We start from the raw sequence: 11,695 nt of genomic DNA, 5'->3' as shown, positions 1-11,695 counted from the left end.
TAATCATGCGATCTATCCATCGAATTGGATATTGTTACCATATGAAAAAATGAGTAGCGGCAGTTCCAATGGTATAAACAGTCGGGGAAGATCTTCACGAAGCTTTACTACGGATTCACCCAACCAAGCATTGTTCCGTCAATGTGGTCTGCCAATGGCTGTTCAGACGTCACGGGCGGCAGCGAATCCCGGACGACGCTTTATTTCGTGTCCTCAGAAAATCCGAGTAAGATTTTGTTATGACTTGTTTTCGACAATTATGTTGATTTTCATATTTTGTTATTACAAGTTGTAGAGTATTGTTGGATTGTTGCAGGCATTGAAGTGTGACTTTTTTAGATGGTGTGATGAAGACATCTGCTACAGCTGCAAAAAAATTATGTCAGATTCATTTGAAAAAATAAATCGTTTGGAAGCACATCTGGACATTGAACAAGGTAGAGCGAAGAATTGGCGAATTATCGCCGTTGGTTGTTCGACTGTGGTCGTGCTTATTGCGCTTGTAATATGTATTCTGTAGTCAGGTATATAATTTGCAAATTCGATTGTTGGTTTATTGTCCAAACTTGGTAGTTTGGCGAGGTGGCGAAATCGATGGAAACGCCATATTTTCTTAATTATGGTCGTATCACTATGTATGGTTGTTTATTTTGTTCGGATTGTATCAATAACAAATGTGTAAATTTTTACATGTTGTTTGCACTACTTGATTAACAATTTTTGCTTGTACTTTATTTTGGTCATCTAAATACTCATTGCTTTTGATCAAAGATATATTTCAATTTTCAGAATATTTGTTTCTAAAACTCATCATTCTAGCTTATACTTTTCAACTGTAATAATAATGAATTTGTTGAAAATTGTTGGTCTTTTATCTTATCTATTCACCTGGCAAGAATCTTGAGGTATATCACAATTCTCAATTTATTCACTGGTAATATGTCCATCAATTACATCACTTGGATGGAAAAGGTTAATATTCATTTTCTTATTATGTTATTAAATTAAAAAAACAGAGGTTAGATAAATCTTTCCCTATATACGAGGCATCTTATTTACTAGCTTGAGGGACCAAATTAACATTTATATTTTCATACACTTTGCAATGGCACCAAAAAAGAAACTCCGATTCCGGCAGGAGAATTTTATGTATGAGTTAAACTGGGATGAGAAAATAGACAACACCTTCATACATGTGTTGTCTTATGAAGCCCGTCTAGGGAACTTTGTTGTGGGCAAAACGAACAAAAGTTCGTTGAAGTTGGCTCAAACTTTGATAGAAAAAAGACATGCTAATCATTTTTCTATGAATTATTGTGTGCATAAATTGGATATCCTGCAGAATAGGTACAAGACCTTCGGTGCGTTGCTGAAAAATTCGGAAGTAACGTACAATCCAACGATGAATACTGTTTCGGCCACGGAAGCAGTTTGGAAATCTATACTAGAGGTAATTAAATTTTTTCAATCTTTTACTCTCACATTGCGCGACTATTGAGCAATATTTAATTACAAATGAATATTCTATGTGTTACACATGAAAACAGTTTCGCGTACGCTTATCGCACATACGGGGAAAGCCAATGGGAGGATCTCTGTACTATATTTGCACCACCTGCCGAAGGCCATGCCAGTAGTTCGGTAATTGTTGTTTCATCCGACGACGAGGAAGATGTTGTGTCGAAGATCCAAGTTTGCCCTATAAACTCAGCGGTTCCACTACCCGAAACCACAGTGATTAATGTTTCTTCGGATGGTTCAACTGCCAAAAATTTCAATGTTTGGGAATACCTCAATTACCTCTCAGATTTTGACGGTTCATTGAATACCGAGTGCAGCACCGCGCACTCAAAGTTTCGTCGTGGCGTCGCCTCTCCAAGCCCTTTAAAGCCACAAACAAAACTAATGCCCAAATACAAAGAAGTGGTATATAATGAAGGTGTAAGTTAATCCGCTTCGAACCATCATATGGGAAAAGGGAATGGATCAACAATCGGTCCGAAATGAATTTTAGCTTCCCCATCCAACGTGCAGCCAACTCCACGAAGCAAGTGTATGGAGTCCAATTTTCCATGTTTTCCTTGTACTCGGCTAGTTAAGTAGTTTTTCTTATGTTTCGCTTCTTAATGTATTTTTATCTTTCGATATATTTCCTTGTAGTTTTCCTTAAGTAGTTGTGGTAATTTTATCTTTCAATGTATTTTTCTTACTTTTTTTTTATCTCGGTATTATGTAATCCAGTTTTATATGTTTACTGAAACATTTCCAATTATTAGTAATTGGTCAGTTTGTTTCTTTCTTGCTCATTGTGTGTGTTTTCAATGTTGATAATACGATACAAATAAACAGTTATTTATGAAATAAGATTCAATATAGTGCAGCTAAAAGTTAATAGAATATATTCTCTACCAGAAACCTGACTCAGTACTTTACTTTGCATCACAAGATAAAAGTCATTTTCGTGTTGTCATTTTTATCTTCACTGGAATGACAACTCTTATACAAAAAGGTAAAAGCAATATATTCTTTAGGAGTCATATCACAATAATTTACCATTTTCAAGCCTCAATAAAATGCAAGTTCTGATTTGTGTTCACTCATCACTTCCAGATTTCTACTTAGAGAAAAATCGTATGAAAATTCCTACGCAGAATGAAATATTTTTCGAGTTAGATTGGGATGAAGGGATTGATAATTTATTCATCAAAATGTTGCCGCTACAGAGGAACGTAAGGAACTATGAGCGTGGTGCTGATAATACATCGGCAATTACGCTTGCGAGAGAAGCCATTCGCATTCATCATGGACTCGATTTCTCTCATAATTTTTGCATTCAGAAATTGGAGAAAGTTGAGCTTCGATACGACACGTTCAAGTGGATTTTAGGAGTTGATGGTGTTACGTACGACGAGAAAGAAAACAAGGTATATGCGACCGGAAGCGTGTGGAAAAATGTACTCAAGGTCAGCAATTGGTGTTATATTTAAAAGCATTAATAATTTTTGATGATGTAGTTGTAACAATGTTTTAATTTAAAATTTCCAGGAAAAGCCCTTTGCTTTGGCGTATCGGACATATGGTGAACCACAATGGAAGGAGATGGTAACAATTTTCGGTGCCAAGAATAAAAATATAATCAAAGTAGGCGGTGATGCATTTTATGAGTTATCATTTGATGAAATTGAATCAGAAGATAAAAGTTCAAATAAGAAGAAGACGAGCGTCCAAAAAAATGTGACGGACTACTATGTTCAGGAGAATAAAAAAAATGTTGAAAGTGTACTAAAAAAATTGAGAAGGAACTAGTCGTCTCTATCATCCCTAATAAACCATCTGCTAATGTCTAGTATTGTTATTTTCGTTTTACTTTCTTTTTTGGGTTGTAATTTCCTTGTTTAAATTGTAACTCTTCGAATTAATATGTATTGTTGTCGATCGTTGGTCTGATCGAGTTTTTACAAATTATTAAGCAGTCCATGACAATTTAAATACAAGAACAAACTAGTAATTTGACTAATTTGACCCATAAAGCCGATGAAAAAATAACAAGCAGGCAAATTCACCAACATACCGAAAGACTAAAGAACGTTTCACTACATAAAGCCGCAAATAAGTTCACCGATACCAATAGTTTTGGTTACTAATTATACAGTACATAAACTTGCATATATGTCACATAACATATAAGATGGCTGAATAAAATCACAGAGTCTTCACAAATATATATATATATATATATATATATATATATATATATATATATATATATATATATATATATATATATATATATATATATATATATATATATATATATATATATATATATATATATATATAAAAGGCCGAATTGTCATTGTGGGAAAAAACTTACTACGCAGTAGCATCCATCAATTTAGAATTTACCATCCAATATCATCCTTACCATGACTTCCTTGTGCACATTTGTCAAGCTGAAGAAGATGTCCAGATTTTTTGTCGAGTTACAAATCACCTTCACAGCAGTTATTTTTTCCTCGATCGTTAGACCCACGACATCAGACAGAGCATCAAACACTTTTGACCGCATGGCCGATGCATCATACTCGAACCCAATTCGTTTCACCAACTCACCCAGACTACAAGCCAATCCTTGTAAAGATTACAAGCCAATCCTTGTAAAGAGGCCATGCTTTGTAGCGCATAGTGCGAGCGTTCGGATCCGACTAAGACATCAAGTAATGCATCATAAAAGGTTATAAACAAATTAAAATGATAGCATTAAATATTCATTTTGGTAATTCACATTACCTTCACGTACTCATCCCACACTTGGTCATCAGCAATGTCGAGCGTTGCGGAAGTATCGTTCCAACCAAAACCGGAACGAGAAAGCATAGTTGACAAGGTCCCGTAATTTTTTTTCCAGACGTGTATTTTCGAAACAATGTGCGGGTCGGCCTTCAAATCATAACCAGGGAGGGCTTGTCTCATTTATTGTTCCAACACATTAAGGAATCCCGTTTTGAAACCGTTGTATCATTTCCACCCTTGACTGACAATGTCCTTAAGAGCAGAAATAAGAGCCTGGTCTTCGCGCAATGTCCAGCTACGCCTAGTAATGTTTGTTTTCTTCTTTTCTCCAGAACTTTGAGGCATTGAAGTTGAATCCATCTTCTGTATTGAAATTTTTATTTAAGTGTGGTAAATTCAAAGGGTCATTATATAACCTTTAACAATAAGTCATGAAGAGATTCACAAAATAAATCAACATATAAATGCAAATAAACAGTAAACCACTAAAACATCCGTTAAAATAAACCAACAAAATATCCATAAAATACAACATAATATCCAAAAACACATAATATAATATCCAAAAATAAAAAAAAAACACACTTAATAAGTCAAATAACAACACTGCACTGCAATGTTTACAACCGTTTTAGAGATTAAAAAATAGTAATATGTCTAAAAATATTAATTAACGGCTCCCATTCCATTCGTTGTACATGCTCATGGCCATGTTATTGCACAATACTGCTCATTCAGGTGTTGACTCTACATTGTTGATAAATTCATCACAATTCTCGTTAATGTTCCTCTCATCATTTTGAGGAACAAAGACTTCTTCCGGGTCGTGATCGCTGTTAGTACAAATAAAATTGTGTAAAATACAACATGCCATAATTATACGATTCTGCATTTTGATTGGATAATATGAACAACTCCTAAGTATGCCCCATCGAGACTTTAAAATGCCAAATGTGCGTTCAATGACATTACGTGCTTTGGAATGTCTCATATTGAAGTACTCTTTATAGTTTTGGGGTGCACTACGACCAACTCCATAGTCGTGTAGATGATATCTGGTATGCCTATATGGCGATAGAAATCCATCCCCACTGGTATACCCGTTATCAACCAAATAGTAATGACCTGGAAAATTATTTTAAAAAAAAATTAATAAAAATTTCATGGTAATTTATTAAAAATATGTTCGATTTCATACCCGTTGGAACCTTAAGACCGTTCTGCCTAGTAATTGCATCCCGTAATATTCTACTATCTGCCGCCACTACAACAAAAAACACGTTTTAGGACACTTTTGATAGGGCAGTTTTTTATAAATGTCCCAAAATTAAGTTGTTAGGGCACTAATTATATTGTATCCCATTAGTAATATTTTTTAGGACATTTGTAAATACATAATAAATTATATTATTTTCTAAAGACTAATTAAAAGGGTGAGATTTTACTTTTTTTACTTTGCCGCACAACCTTTTCGTTTCCCACGTCTTTTCCCTGACTCTTATTGTTCCCAAAATTCTCTTTTTCTACATACCTATTCAATTTTTAATCTCCACAATTCTGCGGCGGCGTTTCCAAAGGTACGATTTTCTTAATTCTTTATTCCTTTTGGTACGACTTTCTCCACGGTAAGGTACGATTTTCTCCACCGTAATCCCCGATGTTGTGAAGATTTACTATTTTGAGTTATATCAGTGTTGGAGTAATTAGTTATGTTTTCTATCAAATTTTGATGTGAAAATTCTCCATACTAAATAATTGAAAAAATAGTGGTTGGTTTTATGAAATCAATGGTCTGTGTGTGTTGTGTGTGTTTTGTGAATTACGGTGTGAAGTTTTAAAAATATGGTTCTGCTCTTTTTGTGAATTGAATCGTATGCATATTTGCTTCTTTGCCCTAATTTTTTATTTTACTTTTCTTAAAAGAATATTGTGTGCAAATTGACATCATACAAGTGCTCGTGTTTTGTTTTTCTTTTGCGGGTGAATTCAGAAGAGGGTTTGTGGTGTAATTATTATTTTCTTATATAAAGTCGGCATATATGTATATAGTAATCAAATCCTAACATACACAATCATGGAATCATTGGATTAGATAACCGACTAGAAAGGAGAAATCTGAACTACTGACTTAAGGGACTTGGCTTGTAAATAAAAAGAATAGTGTCTTTTTTTCTCAAATCGTTCATCTTTAGGGTTCTATTATGTACAGACAAGTCACCTGTATGTTGGTTGTTCTATATTTACTTTTTCCCGGTGACATTTTTTCGTTATTCTTTTAATAATGATAATTAACCATCCATTCAAATAGCCACGGGAGTAACTTCTTGTACTTTTGTTGATATGCCAAAGGTCAAAGTATATACATGTTGTAGTCTGTTTCAAAGGAGAAGTTATTTTCTTAGAATTATCTAAAATAATTTCTTGATACAAGATAATTTCATATGTTAGTGGTACAATTGAGCATGTTGGTTTGAAATTAAAGAAACATGGATTATAGATTTATTAATCAGAGCATATAAAAGTTATTTTGGTTTGATTTATGTGTGATTGTTGGCTTGAGTTATTTACTATGTATTTATCGTTGTTGAGTTCAGGAAAAGTAAAGGTGGAATTGGATCTCAGATTGCTGGAAGTTCTTGAACTCTCGAGGTAAATAGTAAGTGTTTTTTTTTTTAATTTTCTCATCCAGTATGTAGGTAACTAGCTATCTTTGCACGATGACAATCACAATATGTGCTGACATTATATTTTATTAGTTCTAATTCGAGACCTAGAAGTTATTGTTAATACTTTATTATTATGTTTCGCTCTAGTGTATTTGCTTGTTATCTGATCTGATTTATTTTATTTTAGTAGATTCATAATGGATAAGAGTTGGATGAGTAAACCAAGGTCAACAAAAGAATATGATAAAGGATTGACTCAATTTCTTGATATGGCTTTTGCTAAAGTTAGTCTTAGTGGAAAAATTATTTGTCCATGCAAACGTTGTAGGAATGGGAAATGGGTAAATAGACGGGTCGCTGAAGAACATTTGTTAGTTGATGGCTTTATGAAAGGTTACACAAATTGGGTCGCACATGGCGAAGACACATTGACTGATCATGTGGATTCCCAAAATTTTAACGAATTCAATATGTTAGGGGATATGACTGGGTTAGTACATGACGTGTTTGGTGTTAATGATACAAACCCAAACATGGAAGAAGAACCCAACGGGCAAGCTAAGGCTTTTTTTGAGTTGTTAGATGATGCTAAAAAAGAATTGTATCCAGGATGCAAACAACTTTCTAAACTTACATTTCTCATACGACTCTTTCACCTGAAGTGTACTGGTAAATGGTCTAATAAATCATTCACAATGCTTCTTGAGTTGTTGAAAGAGGCCTTTCCTGAAGCAACTAAGTCACTGCCCAGTTCTTATTATGAAGTTCAAAAGATAATAGGAAAATTAGGACTAACTTGTATTAAAATACATGCTTGTCCTAATGATTGCATGTTGTATTGGAAAGAGCATGAGAATGATATAGCTTGTCATGTTTGTAAAACATCTCGATACGATCAAGCTCAAACGAATGCTGATGAAGGAGATTCCTCAAGTAAATTCAAAAAAATTCCAGCAAAAGTATTGAGATATTTTCCATTGAAGACTCGTCTTCAAAGACTCTTTATGTCATCTAAAACGTCGTCATTTATGAGATGGCACCAAGAGCTTCGCACTAAGGATGGTTTCATGAGACATCCTAGTGATTCTCCGCTTTGGCATGATTTTGATCGTCGACATCGTGACTTTTCAAAAGACTCAAGAAATGTAAGACTTGGTCTAGCAGCTGATGGATTTAGTCCATTTCGGACCATGAGTGTTACTCATAGCACATGGCCAGTCATATTAACCCCGTACAACTTTACCTCTATGGATGTGTATGAAAGAACCTTACTTCTTTTTGACCCTACTCATTCCTGGTCCATCGGCTCCCGGCAACAATATTGATGTCTACATGCAACCACTAATAGAGGAACTAAAAGAATTGTGGAAAGGAGTCGAAACATATGACGCATCAAATAAACAAAATTTTTGTATGCGTGCAGCTTTGTTATGGACTATTAACGATTTTCCAGCATATGCAAATTTATCTGGTTGGAGCACGAAAGGCCAGTTAGCCTGCCCATCATGCCACAAAGATACCTGCTTTCAATATTTGTACAACAGCCGTAAAGAGTGTTACATGGGTCATCGGAGATTTCTAAGTGAATATCATGCTTATAGAAAAGATCGTAAATCTTTTGACGGGAAAGAAGAATATCGGCGAGCTCCCGTACCATTAACTGGAAATATGATTCTGGAGGAATTAAATGGGTTCAATATGAAATTTGGAAAAAAAGTAAATGATAATCCTGTGTTACCTCACAATTGGAAAAAGAGAAGCATTTTTTTTTGATTTGCCGTACTGGAAAGACAATCTGTTGCGTCATAATTTAGACGTGATGCATATAGAGAAGAATGTATGTGACAGTGTGCTCGGGACTTTATTAAATTTGGATGGGAAAACAAAAGACCATGAAAATTCTCGCCTTGATTTGCAAGATATGGGCATAAGGCCTGGTCTGCATCCTATGCAGCTTGATTCAGGAAAAAGGTACTTGCCAGCAGCCTCGTTTTCAATGAGTAAAAAAGAGAAAGAAATATTTCTTGAAGTTTTAAAGAGCGTGAAAGTACCTGATGGTTATGCATCAAATATATCAAGGCACATGCAGATTAAACCACCTAAAATATCAGGTCTAAAAAGTCATGACAATCATATTTTAATGCAACAACTACTTCCAATTGCTTTGCGTAAAGTACTGCCAAAGCATGTGAGAGCATCTTTGATTAGTTTGTGCACTTTTTTTAGAGAACTTTGTTCTAAAGTTCTCAATGCTCGAGAATTAATTCGTTTGGAAAAAGAGGTTGCTAAAACTCTATGTGATTTGGAGAAAAAATTTCCTCCATCATTCTTCGATATCATGATCCATCTACCTATTCATCTAGCATATGAGGCTCGAATTTCGGGACCAGTTCAATATCGTTGGATGTATCCTATTGAAAGGTAAATATTATTTTTAGTATCATTATATTTTATTTAAATTATATAGAATTTTTTGATAACTTTCAAAAAAAAATCAACTAGATATCTATCAACATTGAAATCATATGTGCGGAATCGAAGTCGTCCCCGAGGGTTCTATTGCAGAAGCATACTTGATGGAAGAAAGTTTGACCTTCTGTTCAAGATACTTAGAAGATGTGGAGAAAAAAATCAATAGGGTTAAAAGAAATGACGATAACAGTAGTCATATTGCATCAACCTTCCAGATTTTCTCTAATCCTGGGCGCCATATTGGGAGGCAAGAGTGTGTTGTTCTGGAAACTGAAACACGTTCCAAGGCACACCAGTATGTGTTGTTCAATTGTGATTCAATTGAATCATTTATCGAGTAAGAATAAGTGATGTTCAATTATTTAATTATTTATTATGAAATTGTGCTTATTTGAATACAATTCACATATAGACAACACAAGACCATTGTCAAAGATCAAAATCCTCGTCTTGGCAAAAGAGATATTGAACGAATTCACAGTCGAACATTCTCCAATTGGTTTATGAAACATGTAAGTATAACATCATATCTTCTCAATAGATACTTATGATTTATTTTTATGTTTGTCTAGTAATAATCGATTATTCTTGCTTTATTGTACTTAACAGGTTGAGAGAATGCATCTTGAGGGAAATCAGTTGTCAGATGAGCTTAGGGCTCTAGCTCGAGGGCCCAATGAAGTTGGCAAGAGATATAGAGGCTTTATTGTCAATGGTTATCGATTTAATGTGAAAAAAATTGAAAACCGGAGAAGAACACAAAATAGTGGATTGGTCGTCAATGCACAAACTAGTAGTTTCACTAGCAGGAAAGATCAAAATCCCATTGTTGGTGATGTTACTTACTATGGGGTTCTACAAGATATCATTGAATTAGAATATTTTGGGGGAAGCAAAATTGTAATGTTTGAGTGCAACTGGGTTTCACCTGGAAGGGCACAAAAGCATGATGACAATGGCTTTACCTTAGTCAATTTTTCTAATTCGGGGCAGCATGATGAGCCATTTATTTTAGCTTCTCAAGCACATCAAGTATTTTATGTAGAAGATCCACTGGAAAAGGGATGGTACATTGTTGTCACTGCTAAAGCAAGAGATTCATTTAACATGGATCCAATTTTGAATTTGGATGGAGTAATATTACATCAAAGTAGTAGTAGTGATATCTTATTGGACCTCGTCAATGAAGAACCCAATTGGGTTAGAGAAGAAGTAGAAGGGACGATAGTTTAAAGCCAAGAAGTGTTTTTTTTTTTTCTTTTTTAATTAAGCAAACAGTACTTGAAATTTATTAGATTAAGATAATATTTAGGGATTTTTTTTTCTCTATAGTTGTTAATATTCATTTTTATGCATATTTTTCTTGATTTTTAAATGTTATGCACATCTTTTAACATTGTGTTTTTTTTTTAACTTGATAACTTTTTTTTTTTTCTACAGGTCATGACTCCTGCTACTAGACCCAAAAGCAACCGCATCAGACATGATTCAGGTGATCAATCCAAATGAGATTTATTTCATACTATTTTTCAATTCATAAATGAGATTTTACTTTGTTGAATGATATTTGCTTGGATTGTTCAAGTAACAATGCATTTGATGATGGATTAAGTTATATTTGATTACAGTAATTCTTTTGCACTTTTATTCAAGTTTACTAATTTTAATTATTGAGGTTCTTTTAATTATGTATGGGACATTTAGATAAATAAAAATGTCCCAAAAAAGATAATAATGTTTGTATGGGACATTTAGAATTGTCTCAAACTATTTACCAATACTTATAAATATCCCAAAATAATAATTACGTGACATTAATATTTGTCCCGAAACATAATGATATATATATAAATGTCCTAATACAATATTTATGGGGCACTTACATTTGTCTTCAAAATATAAAAGGATACTTACGTGTGTCCTAATATAATATCTTATGAGGCAGTTAGTTTTGTCTTCAATTATATTTACGATACTTATAAATGTCCTAATATACTCTTTTCATACGACTCTTTCATTTTTAAAGGGCACATATAAATGTCTCGTATATGTTTGAAGGCATAAATAAGTGTCCCAATGAATTTCTCATGAGACACTTATATGTATCCTATTGGCATGCTAGTATGACATATTTAAGTGTCTCGATAAGACTCATATAGTGACACTAGAATGTATCCTATATTTCAACTTATATGACATATCAAAGTGTCTCGATAAAATATCATTTAGAGACACTTTAAGTGTCCCAAAACTTAATAGGACAC

At 33.8% G+C, this 11,695-nt stretch overlaps 1 protein-coding gene and 1 pseudogene across 2 annotated transcripts; both read left to right on the top strand.

Annotated features, from left to right (window-relative positions):
• The first annotated feature begins 2,507 nt into the window (after positions 1-2,507).
• Positions 2,508-3,421, top strand: LOC148771807 (uncharacterized). The gene is made up of 2 exons (XM_088816046.1): positions 2,508-2,963; positions 3,046-3,421. The coding sequence occupies exons 1-2, from the start codon at positions 2,574-2,576 to the stop codon at positions 3,304-3,306; spliced, it is 651 nt and encodes a 216-aa protein (XP_088672172.1). The 5' UTR covers positions 2,508-2,573; the 3' UTR covers positions 3,307-3,421.
• Positions 3,422-5,723: 2,302 nt separating this feature from the next.
• Positions 5,724-10,859, top strand: LOC148771806 (uncharacterized; annotated as a pseudogene). The gene is made up of 6 exons (XR_016030300.1): positions 5,724-5,870; positions 6,888-6,942; positions 7,150-9,380; positions 9,462-9,768; positions 9,844-9,943; positions 10,041-10,859. The product of XR_016030300.1 is annotated as an uncharacterized LOC148771806 (transcript).
• Positions 10,860-11,695: the final 836 nt, after the last annotated feature.

The sequence above is a fragment of the Erythranthe guttata genome, chromosome 3 (genome assembly GCF_056151865.1).
Source record: "Erythranthe guttata isolate IM_541 chromosome 3, IM_541, whole genome shotgun sequence".
Lineage (NCBI taxonomy): Eukaryota > Viridiplantae > Streptophyta > Magnoliopsida > Lamiales > Phrymaceae > Erythranthe > Erythranthe guttata.
Note: the sequence above shows the minus strand (reverse complement) of the source record. Positions and strands in the feature narration are given on the sequence as shown.

Excerpts from the sequence above, each read along its gene's own strand:
- LOC148771807 (XM_088816046.1), top strand. The coding sequence starts at position 2,574 with ATGCAAGTTCTGATTTGTGTTCACTCATCACTTCCAGATTTCTACTTA. Across the intron at positions 2,964-3,045 it reads TGTGGAAAAATGTACTCAAG|GAAAAGCCCTTTGCTTTGGC; the intron begins GTCAGCAATTGG and ends TAAAATTTCCAG.